Here is a 20,041-nt window from a genome sequence, read left to right as displayed (position 1 = left end):
GTGTAATTACACTTATTATGTAACGGTTGCTTTTTTGCAGTCTTTCCATATTTTTCAAGTCGTCTGCTGTTCGTAACTTAATATCTAATGTATCGGAATCTGGGTAATCTGCTTTCTGTAACAACTTTAGATTCTGACCGTCAGTTTGAATTAAGAAAGAAACTATGAACAATAAACCGGCGAACAAATTTTACTTCCAATCAAAAATTTTGTTCGTCCTATCGACAATTTTGCAACATTGTGAATTTTACCAATAATTTGACAACTGAAATGTTTGAAAAGAGTATAAATGATTGGAGAGCAACAATATCACAACGCCATCGAAAACATCTGGCCGCTATACTGGATACGTGTCTAAATTTAGGAACGACAGTTTGCGTTGAGATCTTTTAATAGTCGTTAGGGTACTACAAATGAATCTCCGAGTGGTATGAATTGTGAGGTAGCTAAACAAACCATGTAAAGGAAATGAGTTCAAGTGTAAGATTAAAGTCGCTGAATACGAAGGAAATCCTGTTGCTTGGCCTTTCCCCACCAGTTGTCTCTCATGGAGCAATGCCAACAATCCCATTTATTTCAGATGCACTACTTAACGATTTACTGCCGTATTTGATGAACTTTACTTGCAAAAAAAACCAAAACTCACGAACCAATATTTAAAATTAATTATGGATATGCCCAGTCAAAAATATCAACAAGACTTCTACTGACTTAATCGGCCGCTGAATCCTTAGTGGAATAAAATTCCACTTAAACCTGACCGCGAAGCATAGAATTAAAAATTCTCCACCAGAGCGCTGCCGCCGAGTCGTCGTGCGCCAATTCGGAAGGGATACATTAATCAGCTGACACCAGACATAACCGCCAACCGTGAAATGGTTCGCGAATAAAGCGCCTTCAATAAACTTGATAAATCGATGACAACCCACCAACGGACGGACAAACGGACACAAATCCGGCCTGTAATTTGCTCGGAAGTCCAAAGCTTATAAAACTGTCCCCGCGGAAAAAAGGGGTTCGGGAGCAGGGCAGTGCAAGTGGAGCCCGGCCAAAGTTTGTCCGGCCCCTACCCGATACCACAAAACTGCCGCGACCACGGTTGCTGCTGGCCCCTCCGGGGTTCCGTCGATTTTTCCAATGTTTTCCCATTTCCATTACGCGTTTGACCGGGACCGCGAGCGTAAGCGAGCCCCACCGAAAGTCTTAGCAGCAAACCGTAAAACAGGCGATTAGAGCCTTCATTTAGCTTACCGGCTTTCTTCGCCCCCGGGCTGGCCGGCTGGCTGGCCCCGATGGTTGGCCGTGGCCATTTGGTTTGACTGTTGATGGGTTTCCATTTCACATTTAAAATCCTCCGGCCAAACCATCGTCGATGGCTCGCAATCTCCGGACCCCGGGTCCGTCCGGGTTTGGGTCCGGGTGGTCCGCGTTCCCGGGAGTGGGCAGGGAAGGCCATAAAAATCAGTCTCCCATAATGACCGGGAAATAAACAGAATGTTTCCAACGGGAGGGCTGTCCAGAGAGTGATGTCCGTTTGGGATGGTCAGCGTCGGAACCCGTGTCGGAACGGCGGGTTGCGAAGAAATGATTGTAATAAAAAAAGAACGGCCACCAAGATCCGGATCCCGAATTACGCTTCCCCAATCCGTCAGCCCCCGGGGTAAATGTGGCCGAGCGCTTCAAAACGTGACGTTAGTCAATTAAATCCGCTTGTTCCCGGGCCGCCATCCTAATGGTCCGTCCAGCGCAAGGATACCGATTTCTTTTGGCTTCTCTGTCCTTGCGAAAATCCCCCTCAAGCCAGGGGCAGCACCGAACGATCGTTTATTGGCTAATGCGAAGAATCCGTCCGGGTGTCGGTTTCCGGTGGTCCCGCTGCTGCTGGTGATAAACGGACTGAATTGAGGCATAATCATCGTTAATAAACCACCCGAGCAAATTGTCCGCCTTTTTATTTTATATTTCAGCTTCGGATTTCATTTCCAGTGCCGTTTGTTTCGGGCCTTGTGAAGAGCCTCCTCCGTCTTGATGGCTCTTCCGGGCCTGTTTGGGGCCCGGCTTATTTGAAGTTTGCGGGTTTTGTGGTTTGCTCGATTGGCAAACAACCGGCCACGCCGGGACGGGACGGATGGAGGGCAAGGGAAAGCTTGATGGCTGGCGGTGGGCGTGGGGTGTCGAACCACCTACCCCACCGGTCTCGGTGAGTGAAAACCGTATTGTCAGTGAATAAAACGAAATGGCCGAAATTTGGAAACGGCGCTAAGCAACGGTGGCCGAGTGGGCCCATCAGGCGTCCCTAAGAGCCGTCCGATGGGAGGGGAATGGCGAGCTGCGGTTTGCGCATCACGCCAAGTGTCCGGGACAGGGAAACAGCGGGGAACATCGTGAAGCGCTCCGCTGATCCGCCGGTGGCCACGCTCTTCCGGTTTGCTGAAGTATTAAGATTATAATCACTTATAAATATCGACCGTAAAATATAAAAGCGGCGCTCGGCAAAGGGACGGGCCAGAAAACGATCAAAAGGGATGGAAATGAAATGGATTAGAGTTGGGAAAAAAAAGAAAGGGAGAAGAAGAATCGCACCCCGACCGGGGCGCCGCACGGGCCCGAGCGCCAAATCATTTACAGTCTTGATTTTTATGCGCTGTCCCGCGGTCGGGATTGGCTTAGGAATGTTTCTCGTGATGGCTTTAAACGGTCGCCGGGAACCATCGCCCCGATCCCCGATCGGCACGCACTGATTATTATTGGCCGCAACAGGCGCCCGAGACCGTTATTTGCGTGGCGCATTTTTTACGTTTCCGGCTTCCCGGAGCTTTCGAGGTTTTTTCGTCCCCCAAAACAGTATCAAGCTTTACTAATCCAATTCCGTGAAACATTCGTTCCGGCCGGGGCCCAACATGGCGAATGAAACACACCTCTTTCCACCAGCTGGTGGCTCTGGTCCTACGGGTCCGGACGCACGCCCAAACACGCCTGTAAAAGCGGGGCAATAAAATGAAATGGGTAATGAAAAACAAAACTCCCCGAAGGTCCTTAATCCTTGGGCCCGACCAAAGACCAACGAAATGGGTCGGGGCAGCGATTCATCTGTCTGCTGGTCTCGTCGTCGTGTTAGGTTTTTGTGAAATAAAACACATTCGATTCGATGGAGAAATACTTACAGTTTTGATGTAGAAGCTGTACCATCTGTAAATGCTAGGATCAAGGATTACATTTTACTTAGAGTTTCCGTTTGGACTATTGAGCTAAGAAAAATATGGCGATGGGTGAGCAACTTTTGGGCAGATTTCAAGGCAAAGTTTTCCATAAGCATTAAAGTTCCAATCCAATAAGTCTTGGAATTAGTGCTTCATAGTATCATAAACGACTCCATAGCAGATATTAACCGACAATAAGGATGTGTGATGCGCTTGGTAGCATTTAAATGAAGTGGTGCTTATACGGAGGCTTTCTTCGAAGGCATGCAGCCTGTTTTTAATTCTAGCAGTGATTATAGATACATTCAACATGCAGCTCGGATCTTGAGCAGTCTAGCTTTTGGCTTGTTTGGTTTGAGCCCTTGTAATAGACAAGTTGGCAAAATCCTCAAAAATTCCAGTTTGCTGGAAAAGATGCATCCCTAGAGCATAAAGTCTCATAGCTGTAGTTGAGCCATGCCATCAGTCCTGAGAAGCCAGCACCGATTTGAAGTTTGCCCAGAATCAATCAGGATTCAAATGATGATGCCGATGAAAAAACCGATTTGTTTTATTAATTGTCTGACTTTGGTTTGGAAGTGTTTTGAAGCCAAGGCCAGATTTGCTTGCACAGAAGTGACGTGTATTCCCCTTCTGATTGCATTTTTTATTGAATAGTTCTGGCGGATAGAAAGGGATTAGTAATTAAGATGAGATATCTTACGTCCACCAGCTTCTATACGCAATCACCATCAGCATATCTCTCAATTATTTTGCCAACTACTGCTTCGCTTTGGTTGAATATTTTTACCATATGCTTGTCATTTTTACCATCAAAACACATATTTATGGCCATTCGACGTTTACAATACTCCAAGGTTTTGTCCAACTTACAAGCTGGGAAACAGAACAATGTCTTGTGAATTTTACTGCATTTGAATATCAAAAATTATATAAAAACCTTTTAGTTCTAATTATTGACTAAATCTACTCTGGTGCAGCAAAACGGTGGAAATAGAGAGAGTGATTTAATTGTCATAATTTTGCTCTTAGAACCTAAAACTAACATCCAATATTTTAGACGAGCTATCCCAAAAGAAGTTGAACTTTATTTCGTTAGCCATTCTAAAGTTAACATAAATTTTTGATAAAATTAAACATCAATAAATTAAAGCATAGATTCTTTTTACCCGCAAATATTAGCAGAGCGCTTCCACACTCTTTCTTTCTTCCCTCTTTCACGCTCCCCCTGAAACCTCGAAATGTCTTGTATACAAATAGCTGCACCGGATTGTTACAATCCGCTTACTCTAACCCTCGGCCAGGTGCATATCTTACGTAAGGTTAAGCCCGTGTTCAGCCAGCATTCACAGCCGCAGAGAATTCTCGTTCGGCATTCCGACGGAAGATTAAACATTCCACCTACCTGATGGTTCCTCCGGGAAGCCAATCCACTGCGCGCAATCACCACAATTAGCGGGAGAATCGGGCAGATGCAACACGCCGCCATCGTTCGCGGATGCTGTTTGGTGTCAAAATGTAACACCATCAATTTGTCACATTCCGACGAAACACCCGCGCGCCCGAGTACCACGAGATTGCTGAGGCATGTAACGGGAAGCTCTTGTCTCCTAAGAACCACCGTCACCAACTTCGGAGAAGTTGTGCGTCTTTTTTCTCCCGGCTTCCGTTCCGTCTCATATCACTCAGAACACGCGACACGATCATGATGACGATCAAAGTGTCAAAACTGTGCTTTAAAAACAATTAACCAACTCAAACACACCGTGTCCCCGGCGGGTGGCAGCGAATTGATGCCCATCAGCGATCTGCGTGGCGCGCGTGGGTCGGTGAAAAATTGTTTCTCGGCTCTCCGGTACGCACTGTCACCAGTCCTGGAACGTCCTTCGCGGTGTGGTTCCTGCCACATGCGACAAGGCTGCGCCACGGTGGTTCAATGGAATATGATGGCCGCATATAAGCCCTCAAAGGAAAAAAGGCCACACGCACACATACACGTACCAGGAAAAGGAAAACGTTTTTCTTTCCTCGCCCTCCTCGGAGAGACCCGGGTTTCCGGCTCCAGCTCTGCGCAACAATGGAGGAACAGCCTTCCCTCACGGAATCACTTCGGCCGACAGGTCGGCCGGCCGGAGGTAGTTTATGCCATCGGTTGGCGAAGGAATGACAAAAGAATTTCCTTTTCCGCGTGGTGTGCCAAGGGAATTTTATAATAAAACCATTTTTCCCGGCGCACCTTCCTGCGACCGGCGGCATCGGGCGAACCGCCTAGGACGAGAAAATCGAGTGGAACGTCTCTCTGCGGTTGGCCGAGTGACACAGTGGGACGAGGATTCGCCCAGATGCTGGCCAAAAATACTTACAAAATAAAGCAAAATATTTTATCATGAAGGAGATAATTTTTAACAATTTTTTTACATTTATTCCACTCAAGCGTTTCGAGCGTTTCAAGCGTTTCGAGCGTTTCAAGCGTTTCAACAGCCGCCTTGCGGAAAGTAACGCTTGAAGCAGATTCTCCCCAAAACGCGGTGCGTTTTATTTAAATCAAGCGTTTTCAAGCGTTTTAAGACCCGACGAAGCAGAAAATAACTTTTGAAGACAGTAAGTGAATATAGCTTCTCCCTAAAACGCTCTGGAGCCGGGGTTTTTCGGTGGTTTTCTTATGGTTCCGAGATGTTCGTTGAAGGGCGACTGTCACAATTTCCAATTTTGAGCGATGAATCAATTCGTGTGTTGCGAAACGGGGGCCACATATCACAAGGAGGCCCATAAGGTGCCGCCACCGGCAGAGTTGAAGTGCCGTTACGTTCCGCAAAGTAACGCCTTCGCCGGTAACGGTCGTGTTGTCGGTCTGCAGCAGCTCCGTACTTATGTAACCGCACACCGCACCGGAAACAGGATTTCGTCTTCCGCAATGTGGCCCCCGACACTGACTCTCGCGCACCAGACCACCCACCCGCCCGCCCATCCATCACCCCAATTTCGCCCACTCTGGCACAATTGTTTATTGTTTCTGGTGTCGGTGAGAGTGTGTGTGCTATTTCACCAAACATGCTCCGGAAATGTGTTTCAAATTGAGTTTAAAATTGCGTTCCCCGGCACCGGCGGCCATCGTGTTCCCTGATCGGCCCGAAAAACCGCTACAAGGCACCACGGCACGGAGAGAGCAGATATCTGGGAGATTGAATCCCGCAAGGTGCCCGGTGTGTTCCGACTTTACACATCCCGAGAAAAACTGGCCCAATCGAGGGCGGAAACTTTGCCGTGCAAGTTCTTCCCAGGAACGCTCGCTCTGTGTCTGTGTGCGCGTGTGTGTGGAAACGTAAAATTTATGACTTTTCATAAACTGAAGCCACCGGTTGATTTTTTATGCTCCTTTTACCGTTTTCTTCCAAACGGCGCCACGGCGGACGGGCGCACTAGGTGAAGGCTGCTGATGATGATGGGTCTGGCCAAGCCACATTCGGCCTCATTCGACAACCGTCCGACCGACCGACCGACCGACTCCAGGAACAAATGATCTCCTGGCCACCCGCCCCTCCCCAAAGTGTGTTCCGAGCGGAAGTAAACGACCCAACTATTAGCCGCACCGGACCGGATGCGACAGGATGCGGTGAAGGATTTCGGGTCGTTTCAGCAAATTTCGAAAGGGCCACCACCGCGTCGCGTCGCGTTCAATTTCTTCCTCTCGCTCGCCAGAAGGGGATGCAGTGAAGAAGTTTACTTTCGAGAGAAAACATATTTTCCGTTTAACCAGTCCACTGGAGGTGAATTGCTGTGAAGTGACTTTTGTTAGTTCTACGCCCGGGCGATCGGATCGGGGCCAGCTCGTTGACTGCCGACGCCACCAGGACTCCAAGACCCGGGTTTGTTTCGTTTCGGTGTTTGTGTGTGCCGAAAGTTTCCCTCTTGGCCGGAAATGGTCTTCCTGTGCTGCGGGGCACTTTTCAAGTCTTCGGCGATGGCGATTGCATCAATGGGCTGAATGGGTTAGGGTAGTTGAAACCGTTTCCATTGTTTAACTTATGTGTAGCGGCATAAACTGTCATTTTTCGTAGTGTTAGGTTAAATTTCCCAAACGACGTCTTGGAAGAACTTGAAAGATGTGTAAATAAAGTATCGTGTTAATCTTTAAGAACCTTACAGGACTTTGCTTAGAGGATTAACAGATTCTATAACAGAGTTGAAGTTTCTATTGGACGAATGCTGTATCGATATCGTCTAACGTTATTTGTATTGTGAAACAATGCTTGGACTCCAGGAATTAATGTTTCGAAAAAAAGGCGCACGAGGAAAGTTTCTTGCACAGTGTCAGCAGCAAAATGGGCAATTCCGCTCACCGTGTATAATCGATGTTGAATTTTTCGAAGAAATCAATAATTAAAATGCGACTTTTTTTCGATTTTGCGAGATTTCTGTTAAACACACCAAAGTAAGTAAGAGAATCCTGGCGAGATTAAAGACTTTTTTCCCATCATACGTTAGCCCAACATTGCAACTGCAATGGAGCTAGAATGAATTAATGAACAGTAATTCGAAATGGATGTCTGACTACAGAACTAAAGTTGATAAGGATCAACTCGACTTGTCACTTAACAAAAGTTGTCACCTTGAACCTGAAGGCACCTTTAGTTACCCCAATCTATCCATATTGTAGTCATCGTCTGGTTAAATAAAAAACATCAATCTACTTATTTCGGTTATTCGAATACAATTTCAGTGGGCATTACGAGCTGATAAATAATGCATAAATGCTTTCGGAAGACGAATAAAATAGGTTCAAAAACCAAATGTAAACCAAACTAACCAAATGCACAATAATTGTTTTCTATAAAAATATGACATGAATTAACCTTTCAAATAAAAGATCAAGCATTGAAAAATATTAACCCGTTTTTCTTTATAACAAAATGAAAAAGTGCCCTTTTCAACCACCCTGTGCAGAGACCAAGGCCAGCGCAAGCCACGAATTCTATCCAGTCATGAAAAAGCGGATCCGTTATCGATATGCGACTCAAACCAGAATGCGTAATCGGAACAAGCGAGTCGCCTTATTTACATTTCCCACGAAACGGAACATCGAAGACGCAGTCATAACGCGTCCTAAACAAAGATAAGCGCGAGAGACAGGATCGCGAGCATTAAAATAAGAACGGCTCGCTCTCGAAACATGTTATCAGCTAATTGAAACGAGCGCAGGACGAGTCGCGTTGTTTACATCTCCCACGAAACGGAACATCGAAGACGCAGTCAAAACGCGTCCTAAGCAAATATAGATGCAACGCACTCAATTAATACAGCTGCTGCAATTCAAATGGAACGGCAAAAGAGACCGGAAGGGACCGAATCTCTAATCGCTCCAAAAGAATGCATGATGCAATGCAACATCCAGCCATACGATAAACGGCCCATACGAGTTGGTTGGGGTTGATAAGGCATTGATTGACCGCAGGCTGGGACATGGACGAGGCATCTCACAATTTCGGACCAAATAAGGGCATTAAAAACGCGAAGCTTATATCATAGCTGGAATGGAATTTCGTTGGTATGTGTGAGCTGCGGGGTCACCATTTAACTATAAATAAGGAAGGAGAAATAAAAACGGAGAGCATTTTGATACCACGAATTGAAGCGTGTCAACGTGTTTCATTTTTATACGAGTTTTATTTAGGTAAAAATAGAATCCCCAAGTTGGGGCTCTTCACCTGTATATAAATCCTAACCTAACCTATTTCCTTTTCAACATAGTTACCATTAACCTCTACTCTTTTCTCTCAACGTGTTAACAAGTATCTTCATTCCGCCACTAAAAGAATTTTCCAACTTTTCTTGAACCAAGGACACGATAGCTGTCTTCGCCTGATTACCCGAGCTGTAATGGTTTCCCGAAAGGTCTCCCGAAAACCAATCGCAGGACTTTGTTTTTCCCGGGTCAATACGGTTCAAACTTCAGGTTTTTCAGAGCCGTTGTGTGAACGAGCGTTGTCCTGTTGCAAGCTTGTTGTGCATTCGTGAAATCAACCCGTTCGTTGGATATTTCCATTTAGACCTATAAACAGTATTGTCACAAAAAACAGCCATTCTCAGTGCTTTAAAATTCTCGAACGAAGCTAGTCTGTTGCTCCTGAACACTGTTGTCCTCCGCGTTCTGCTTAGCTAAATTCTAAAGTCATAAGCGCGTAAAATAAGTGACTGCCGTAGTGACCAATAACTGTGAAATAAGAACGCGTTTTGATTCAAGAACACGTAAATCCGCAATGGCGCTCGACGCTAGGCTGCCACATAAAGCATGTATGATAATTATTGGGATCTGGATAACCTTCTACTTCGATCGAAACAAAACCATAAGGGTAAGTGGGCTATTTAAATTACTGTCGAAAACTTAAACAAGCACTCAACGGTGCCAATCATAAAAGGAACAGCCAAAAGAAAGCGGGTTGGGGACGCTGAAACAGTTATCAACCACTATCCACACCTGCGCTGACCGGGCCGTGAATGGAGTGTCGCTATTAATCAGTTGCCTCGCAAGGAAAACAAAGAAAGGCTTTCGGGGTCCGTCATTTTGCCTTTCCGGGTTTAGCGGTAATTTAGCAAAGCGCTCTGTCAGTTGTGAGCAAATGTCATGCGTCATCCTCAATCACAATGGCCTTCACGCACCCCCGGCCCGGGATGTGAAGATGTTGCGTTCGAGGTAGCTAATGTTATGCATAAACCGACGTTCCGCTTTTATCGCACCATTGCAGTCCATGTCGCGGACTCGGACGGGGCCGGCGGAAAATATACCGCAGGACATACATTTTATTCAAATCGCCACTAGCCCCGCACCGGCACCGGCATGTGCGTAGCCAAGGCCGCTTAACTTTAAGCGACAAACCTCGGGTGCGGCCGGGTGAAAGGTAGCAGAAAGAGTGAATGATAAAAATAAATTATCCTGTGTCCCCGCGATGAATTGCGGAGCGAAGAGCGGGGTGGCGTGACACGGGAACCCACGGTGATAAGGGGTTCGGATGACCACAGCGGAAACCGCCACGGCCAAGATGGCGACCGAGGGCTCGGAACGCGCGACAACAACGACGCCGCTGACGACAGCCGCACGCCGAAGGATGGAAAGAATGGCTTCAATAAATCATAAGCGTCCGTTGAAAAGCGGTCGACAGGCTTCGTCCTTCGCTTACCCCGTGGTGGGCGGTGGTCGTGCGGGCCGAGGGACGGGGCATGAGAATTGTAATCTTTTCACCTCACAGCGCACACGAGACGCGGGTCAGCATAGCCGCCACTACCGCCGCTTCCTAGTCGTCCTTTTCATCGGTCATTATTCGCATATCTCAAGACGTTGTAGAGCTGGGAGGGGAGATGTGGGACCTTTTGTCGCCACGCCGGACTTGTGTGGCGTGGCGTCTTTAAGACCGTCCTGGAGGTTTTATGGACTTTCCAAGAAAAGGACGAACATTTTGCAGCAAATGCTCTCCGGCCTATCCGGCTCCTATCGCGTCGGTGAATGTTTCTGATCATCACCAACCGCGCCAAAGCGGCGCGTGATGAGTGATGGTGTTGATCAGGCCGGGTCACAGGACAAAAACCGGGACCCTTTGATGAGCCAACTATTTTAGAGCGCATCCATCGTGGACCCCCCAGGATATGCTGGCTTCCGAGGGCTGTGTTCCCCCCGTTTTTTGACACTCCGTCGGGACATTTACAGCACGGCCACAGCCCGACAGTGGGTTGGCTGTGCCCTCCCACGGGGATGTGAAATCTGGGAAAAGTGCCGATCCTGATACTTTCATCCCCTTGAGGCCGTGTCAGCATGGGACAAGGGAATTAAATTTATGAGCAAAATTTTTCTTCGTCCCGACGCGAGCACTCTGGCACTCGCTCCAAGGCGTTCTAGGCGGGCGTGGCCGTAAGTAGTGGCATAATAGTGTGTTCAACAAAGGGGCCGCCGCCGCCATCAGAGGGCCGGTCGACGGTCAGTTCTTGTCCATTTGATGCTAAAAGGGCGCATCATTCACAGTGGCAGAGCGGCCGGAAGACACGGAAGTATCGCGCACGGGACGCACGATAAACGAGGCGTGACGAGGTGATTTTTCTCTCCCTTTCGCTCTCTTTCTTTCCCTTTTTGTCTATCTCTCAACGAAGGACGCCCGGAACCCGGGGAAATCCTCGGTGAGTTTGACTTTATTGAATATATCTGCCAAATCGGTGTCCTTTGTTGGGCCGACCTGCCAACGCCCGGACCTGGGCCACCAGGTAGCCAGGCATCATAAGTTGGCGATCCTTGCGGACGGCTCCCCGGACCACCCACCCCCCCTCGAATGCCGGGCTACCGGGTACGGGGGTGCTGATTTATAGTCCGCCGCCTGGGAAAGGGATCTTTCTCCCGGGAGTTGGGTGACGGTTGTCAGAGTTCGAGAGGCGAAAAAGGACTCGAAATGGAGTTCGAGCGTCGAAGCGTTTCGAAGGCGACGTCTTCGGCGTGTCGAATTTTGAGGATTTGTGAACAGCTTGAAAAATTGTTTCTTATTATTCTCGGCCCGTCTCGGCACCGACTTTCGCCGATCGAATTCGTGCCTAGGAAGTCAGCCGGTCCGGCTGGGCCGTTGATCTGTGAAGGTGACAAAGTTTCGCTAAGCTTATTTGGGCCCTAAGGGCCGACAGGTTCGTGTCCACACGGCACAGGGCTGACAGTGACCGAGCAGGGCCGGTGAACTGTGGCGTGCCTTCGACCATCCATTTTCCGACGATCGCGAACCGTGCGTGATACGCCCAATGGGAGGGAGTTTTCGGTGAAACTTTACACCGGCCACCGGGACGCGAATTGGGGCTTTGCGAACGGGAAAAAAAGTTGTGTTATTGTGTAATGAGATGAGATAATTTGCGTCATCCGATGCCAACGGTCCGTGGGCAGAACTTCGCACTGCGCCGCAGCTCTGTCGACGGTCATGCATTTTCATTTCGGTTTGTTTGTTCGCATTCATCAAGTTTGGGTTTTTCTGCATGGCGCGTGGTGAAAAGAGAACGTGCGCCACCCACCTTTCAGGACTCCGGGGCCGCCTTTTTTGGGGGTTTCGCACAGTAATAGAAACGCACCGAGGGTTGACGCAACTTTTCCCTGCAGACACATCTGAAGTCAGTGGCGGCGGAAGCCTACGACGTGCTGAGCCCATTTTCGAGTGGGCTTTCGGGTCGGTAGCCAGCGTTGCCGTTCGGGGCCGGTGGCGAAGTTGGAAAAACCGATGCCTTCCATTGTAATCAATTTCTGCTAACGATGCTCATTAGGCACATCTGCCAATCAGGCACCGTGGGCGCGGTGAGTTTTTGGGGTGGATTCAATCCACACTAATTCCCGACCCGTCGGGGTGCAGTGTCGGTGCACTATCGCGTGTGAGTGCTTTGAGTATGTAGCAGGAATGCCAAACATTCCATTCAGTGACACAGTGGCCCTTGCAGAACTTTGTACGGTCTCTCTCGGAAAAAACCGGCTTTCATTAATCCGCTTTGCGTTGTGTCGAAGCGAATGAGATGATAGCAGGATACTGCTACTGTTTTGCGTTGTTTTCCTCGATTTATGCTCAGCTTTGGATTGTTCGGTATGTTTCAAATAGCTCGAGTAAAATTTTTGTAACATATTCACAGAAATTGAGCTTCCAAATTAAGCAAAATAGCACCAAACTCAGAGTTCAATCACTTGTGCTAATAACCCATTGGCAATTGACCAACATTGGCACTGTCATTTGTTATACGAGCGAGGTTTCTGATACGTTTCTGACCTCAACTCTAAAGCTGGCAACTTTAGCAAATGGGGAATTTGGTGAATGTCACAAAAACGAGTTGGTCACATTTAAAATGAGAATTTGGCTGTCGACGCGACGAAACGTGAAAACTGTCCACGCGTTTTCACACCTCAGCGATTGACATGGCGAAAATCCGCGAACTACGGTTTGAACTGCTTGACTATCCGCCTTACTCACCAGCCCTTCGCCGCTTCTTTTAGATTCCTCATCTGAAAATAGCGCTCAGAGGATGGGGATTTTCGTCAAATGAAGAGGCAATCACCTTCGTGAACAATTATTTTGAAGAGGAAATGTACTGCTTTTCCGAGAACTGTTTGGACGGATCACAGAGACCATCGCTGGAAGAAATGTGTAGAGCTTCTGCGACTTCATCATTTGATGAAAACCGCTTTCCACGCATGATTTTTTGAGGTCTGCAGACAGCTGGAAGTCGCAAACATCGCTTAAACTGCCCAATGAGATACCTATGGGATACTAAATCTCTTTAGGACCTTCGACGATTTTCCCATTAGAAATCCTATCCTACTGTTTTTTGAAGTCCTTGACATGGATCGTCTTCAAGGCTTGTCCACGCTTTCAAGGCTAAATAACGATTAAATTCAGCAATTTTTTCTGCTCTATTTATTGAAGGCGAAGAGTCCTTACATACTTTCAACATTCGTTCACAAATTTTCTTTGCTTTTAAATTTTTCAAAAATAAAAATTCAATCACTGGACCAACATACCAAAACAAAACCAATTAGGTTAGCAGTAGCGCCTTCTGTTATTGACCCTCAAAACTTATTGAACAGCCTGCTACAAAGTGACAGCGTTGAAAAATAAAAATTAAAGGAAGAAGGACAATAGCAAAAAGCACGTTAGCACTTAAGCGCCATAAAACCACTATCATTGTATAGAAAAACTGTTTCTTTACTGATCACTGAGAGGATCCGTTAGGATGGAAGGCGTTCTTAATGTTATGGCGCAGTTCTCCATGTTATGACAGGTAAACTTTCGCATCAATCTCATCTACGATTGCATTAGTCCGGTGTCTGGTAGCGGCGTCTGGTGTCACTCGCTGGTCACTCGCTCACCGGTTCGTGTTCGTGATTCAATTATTTTTCCTCGAGCACTTTTCACCGTCGGCGCTTCCGTTTCGGGACTCGTAGCGTTGCAAAGCGCACGCACACCGTGACGTCCGTCCGAACAACCGTACGCCCATACATCACGACTATCACCTCCAAGCACGGAAATCATTCATCATCGGCCGCGTAGGTAATCGGCGGGTGTCGCGGCCTTAGTGCACCTCCTCTCCGGTAAGAGATCCGGCCAAGCCGTCTCCGACATCCGTCAGAGGGCCCCGCGTCAGGGCTTCTGAAAACTTGCCCACTCTCGTGCCGAGACGCCGGGTTTCTGAAGGGGAAAATTAATGGCACGTTTCGTGAGTTAATTGTTTACCTCTCGGAAACACAAGCGCATAATTATTTCTAACCATGAACTTAATTACGCTCCCCGGACCGTGCGGTGAACCGCCTGGTGTCATCTCCCGCGTGCAGCACTGCTTCCCCCTCGGTTCCATCCTGGTCCCGTTTTCCCCCGGCCAAGACGAATCTGCGGGTACGGGGAGCGTGATCACGCAGCAGCCATCGATTTGCCATCGGAATTCGGGCTCCGGAAGGAGAAATTCGAAGGGCCGAGCCCCAGGGAAACTCTCTGCTTAGTTTTTCCCCTGTGTCATCGTTCGTTGCCCCTCCGTCCCTTCGTCCACCGTGACGCGGCCTTTTCCCCCCGCAGAAAACTGCCAAGCTGCCGAGGCGCAAAGTTTTGCCCTCCGAGTAGTGCTGCTAAATGAACCAGTAAGTTTGTTTTTCCTCGATGTGATGTTTGGCGATGTTCGAACAATTTTCCACCGCCGCCCCGTGGCCACGAATTCGAAGATTGTGCCCTCTCTGCCCTGGGACGGGTCGGGTCCAGATCGAACGGAAAAGTTTCACGCTCCGCCACGGAATAATGGAGAACATGTTGCTCATGATTGATTTGTCAACACCATTGATTGAGTGATAGTTGCTCCTGTCGGGCTCGCCGATCCTCGGTGGCGGTTTCGTGGTCAAAGTTGAAGAATTCGGTTCCTCCCGGGGAACGAACCCTACCCTAGTTCGGTTGCTAAGCCCCGGGTGCCAGGTTGATAATTATCGAGCTGACCAAATTAACAGCCATCGGAGCAATTAGCTGATGCCTCATCAGCATTACTGGCGTTTTGAATCACCGCAAGATCGCTCGGTTTGCGCGTAAAATCATATAAAAAGTTAACATTCTTCGCCCGGTTGGTCTCAGTGTTGTGGCGATTTCGTTGGACTCGGCTCAATTAAATTCACTATGGCTCGTGTGGCCATTTTGTTGTGCGCTGCGGTGGTGACCATCGCTACGGCTCGGGCGGATGTGACACCGCGCCGGGATGCGGAATATCCACCTCCGGAGCTGCTGGAAGCCTTGAGGCCGCTGCACGATATATGCGTCAAAAAGACGGGCGCCACAGACGGTGAGCTGCAACTGGGGAGTGCGGTGTTCGAAAGCCTACCGTAGCGATCTAAAGATATTTTTGTTAAAAGAGAATGGTTAAAGTAACTGGAGAACACAAACGGTGGGGTTTGCATAAGTTCAGGCGTACTTTTACACTGTCTTCGGCGTGGTCACAGATCGGAGACGTGCAGATTTATGGTTCCCATTTCTGACACTTTAACGTCATGCCGTGTCCTTCGCAGAGGCAATCAAAAAGTTCAGCGACGAGGAGATCCACGAGGACGAAAAGTTAAAGTGCTACATGAACTGTCTGTTCCACGAGTCCAAGGTGGTGGACGACAACGGGGACGTACATCTGGAGAAGCTGCACGACTCGCTGCCGGACTCGATGCACGACATCGCGCTGCACATGGGCAAGCGCTGCCTGTACCCGGAGGGCGAGAACCTCTGCGACAAGGCGTTCTGGCTGCACAAGTGCTGGAAGCAGTCCGATCCGAAGGTAATCAAGCACCGGTCCGGGCGATCCCGTGCGATCGCCGAGCCAAACCCTGCGCTAAGTCTCGTCTCGCGAACTCCGTTTACGTCGGCAAGTTTTTAATTGAAAAAGTTAAACTTTTAATTGCTTCCGGTTTACCGGGGGCCGTGAGGAAAAATATGATACGCCGCGCCGCGCCGAGACTCCGACGGCCATTTGCGATTTTTTTGCCCCCCCCTCCGATTACAATTCATCCATTCGAAATTCATTCCATCTGACCGTCCGACTGGCCCGTCTGCTCTCATTTGACTCTCCTCTGTGTCTTTGCAGCACTACTTCTTGGTCTGAGGTCGTTCGGGTTGTCCCGGAGCAGAGGAGCGGCAGCTGAAAACCGCGGTCCCAGCCGAACGTTGTGCTTTCTTCGACTTTGGCTGAGTTTCTCCCGAAAAAGGCACACACCAGACACAGTGGGACTTTACGCCGTTGGTCAAGGTTTTCGCGCCCGTGCTCCGAAATAGTAATTAGCCTTTCTGCACCGCACCGTAGTCGCCAAGAGCCGCCGAGAAGGAGAACGGCACTGAGCAAAAAAAAAATCCGCCCCAAAACTAACCCAGTTCGGCCGGGCGCGGAATCGGAGAAAGTGCGACCGGAGTGAAAATGGTGAAAATTTTAAATTCGAGCTTAAACTTTTCTTCACATTCCTCGCGCCCGGTTCCGGCTGCATCCGGGTTTCGCTTACGAGCAATAAAAGGATCAGCGAAAAACGAACTTCCAAAACTGCAAGAATAAAGTCTACAAAAAAACAAACGTTCACTCCCGCGTACGCTCTTTATGCATTCCGGGTCCATGGGGCATGGTAAGTGCATCGAGTGCGAAACTCTAAGCAGACCGTATTTTCTTTTAATTACATTCGGAAAAAAGAAACTTTCAACAAGTATTAAGGTTGACTTTGCCCCACATTCTCCGACCGACCGGTTCCGGCAAAGATTCTCGAAGCGTTCAGCAATTTCTGCTTTCGCCCCGATGGACCGATGATTTCGGGAGAGTTTCCGTTTGCCTTGCCGTAAGCTTAAATGACGGCAGATTTCAGCCCCCTAACGGTAGTTATTGAACAAGCGGCTCTACGTGTTCCACAGGATTTGGGTAAGGTTTTCATCTCGAGTTTTGTGTATTAAAGTTGGATGTTTCTGACCAACTGATGTCAGCATTGTGAGTTATCAGTCTGAGATGCATTCTTTCAACCAGCTTACAGACACGATGAGTTATTTTCAACTGAAATTACTGCGGACTTACAAAATGCAAGACAGCTGAGGCCACTCGGCGAAGAGTGTTTTGATGCAACGAAAATACCAGGCCATTTAGAGCAACTAAGCGAAGGAAACAACATTGCACCATCGTCACGCCGTGCTGGAAAAAAAGGGAACCGGAAACGAAGGCTGGGCACCGGGAAAATGCAAAGCAGCATCCAGCCAGTCCACCAGCCAGCGTGCCAGTCACAAATCTGCCTGTTCGGTAATTAACTGATTCTCCATCTGCACATTCTCCGGCGGCACAATGAAGTCACCAGTCCGGGGCGCCATTCGCGTAATGCTTTTAGCGAGCAATTAAAATTGCTAATTAAGTGACAGTTCATTCCGAAATGATCTGCAAGCGCACTCGCTCACATGCAATTGCCGTTTTCCCAGTCGCCCCTGTCCGTGGGAGTCAGTGAAATTAATTACTCGGCGAAGAAAGTTGGCAAACACCCACCGGAGGAGGGTCGCATCTTTGCGACGTAAATTCACCTTTTCTGCGAAAGGCTTCGGGTGGCTGCTTGAAGAAACAAGCATTGGCAACTTGCTGGAAATTGTGCACCGTGGTTTGTCCTATGTTTCTTGATATTTAAACAATGATATTTCCTGAATTCATCAACAGCTGGTTATGAGCCATCAAAGAACATATAACATGCGTCCGTATATGTACGTACCCTGCAACTTGTTACCCGTTGCGATGGAGCAAGTTTTTGATGTCGGATTCCTGAAATGGTAATTTCTGCGCGCCTTGATTGATCCGCTCCGGAACGTGGCGCGAATTGCGAAGGAAAAGAAAGGATCGTCCATCAACCCCCTTTTTTCGCTGCAACCACTTTAGGCCGCACTTCTTGGAAATGAATCTGTTTCTCGTCTACATCCGATTAGCACAAATTGGATGATCGAATTTGAATCAGGCAACTTCGCTGTTCGCAAATGGCCGTCCGAAGCGAACGGTTCCATCGCGCCCATCGCGAACAGCCGGTAGCAAATGGGACGCATAACCATTAGAGAAATTATTTTTAAGGATGAAATAAACGTAAAATCAAACGATACCGTCTGTTACAGCGGCAAGCAAGCACATTATCCGGCCATGATAAGACAAACGCCCGCACAACCCGTCCTTTCCGGGAAATCCTAGGGCGAGAATCCTTCGCGCAAAGGGACAAATATTTGCATCCGCACGGAATTCGCTGTCCCATGGGCCCCCACGGCCGGGCCCGGAAAAAAAGCCGGGAAAATAAACCAAGTCATCGTCGTCATCATCCGCATTATCATTCTGATCACTTCGCATCCCTTTTTTTGTGCCCCACTTTATGGTCGTTGTGTTGTGCCGATACAGTCGTCGTGCACTTCATTTGGTCCGCCCCCGGTCACAGGCGCCCCAGCCGCCGTTCGGAAAATCCCGATATCCGGAATCAAAATTCAATTTCTTTAAAAGCTCATCCTTTTTCGTTCCGCTTTGATTCCGATGTTTCTCCGCTGCAGTTTAACTTTCGTGAACCTGCCGTGTCGGGACAGTCGGAGACGGGAATTCTCAAGGGGCAGCGAAATGTAATGTGAGTGGCAGCATGTTAGGGGCGGGTTTGAAGATGGCACACGGAACTAGGATAAGAGCATCTTACGGGCTGATGTTTTATTCAGCAATTATAATTCAAAAATGCAAAGTAAAAGTAACAGCAATCAGGTTGGGCGGAATATGTTTCCAAAGTGGCCAGTAGATTCTTAGGAAAACGCACGACTTGACGGGTGAAGGTATACCTTGAGGCAGCAGATTCGACAGCGCACATGTTCATGTTACAACGAAATGCCGGCTTTAGCAATCGATTGATATGTATTTCTATGAAATGTTCAATATATACACAGGAAAATGCTCCTAACACTAATATTTTTTTTCCTAGCAAAAGTTCCTAAAAAGCCCAGCTTAACGTTCACAATAAGATGAAGATGAATCTGGCTCTCATCCGTTTTTCCCGCAAGAGGTAATTCTGTTTCTAATATGCTTGATGACCACTAAGGACTCCCAAATATTTATGTCAAAAATGTCACCTAACTCGTCGTTTCATGAGATTTTTAGTTATTCTTCTTCAGATGCTATTCCTATTCGCTTTATTGAAGTGCTTAGAAGTTAATGAATCATAGATTTATTTTGGAAACGTTAGAATTCTGGAAACAAAATCACAATGCTTAGAATTTTATTTTACATCATGGAGAGTTCGTTTGCTAAAGTAATGTTTTTCCATTATAGCATGCACACGTAGCGTTTTAATAAAAGCATCATCTCAATATTACACCGATAGACTCTTCTATTGGCTCGCTCGGTTTGTGTGCTGCAAAGAAATTCCTGAGCCGGTAGAGCGCGTTTCTCCAAACCGAACTCCAAGAAATGCAGGCCACGACTGGCCACGACCGAGCGGAATGTTTGTTTTCCATAGAAATTGCAAAACTTTTCAGCTGGTTTTGTAATTTGTACAATCATTCAATACTTTTCTCACGCCCCGGTTTGCAGCCGGACCCCGGGCGCACCAATTGCATCAAGATGGTAAGTAGATAACTAGGACTCCCCGATTCTCACCGCTCGCGACGGGGCCCCGAAGGTAAACTTTCATCAATTTTCCACCTTTATTGAACCCCTTGAAGCTATCGAACGATAAATTATACTGCGGAAATGTGCCGAGCGTTGCGACTACTGTCGTCGTCGTCGTCGGCCTTGGCGCTCCGGCTACCCGGAAGCTTGCCGAGCGAATTCCAGCCATCGCCGGGGATGGCCGGGGAAAATCTGTGGTT

The 20,041-nt window shown here is 48.0% G+C and overlaps 1 protein-coding gene across 1 annotated transcript; it reads left to right on the top strand.

Moving 5' to 3' along the window:
* Positions 1 to 15,346: 15,346 nt before the first annotated feature.
* Positions 15,347 to 16,755, top strand: LOC131208759 (general odorant-binding protein 83a-like). Its single transcript, XM_058201640.1, has 3 exons — positions 15,347 to 15,509; positions 15,733 to 15,989; positions 16,296 to 16,755. Exons 1-3 carry the CDS (start codon positions 15,347 to 15,349, stop codon positions 16,311 to 16,313), a joined length of 438 nt encoding a protein of 145 aa, XP_058057623.1. The 3' UTR covers positions 16,314 to 16,755.
* The last annotated feature ends 3,286 nt before the right edge of the window (positions 16,756 to 20,041 follow it).

The sequence above is a fragment of the Anopheles bellator genome, chromosome 2 (genome assembly GCF_943735745.2).
Source record: "Anopheles bellator chromosome 2, idAnoBellAS_SP24_06.2, whole genome shotgun sequence".
NCBI lineage: Eukaryota > Metazoa > Arthropoda > Insecta > Diptera > Culicidae > Anopheles > Anopheles bellator.
This window is presented reverse-complemented; position numbering and strand designations above follow the sequence as displayed.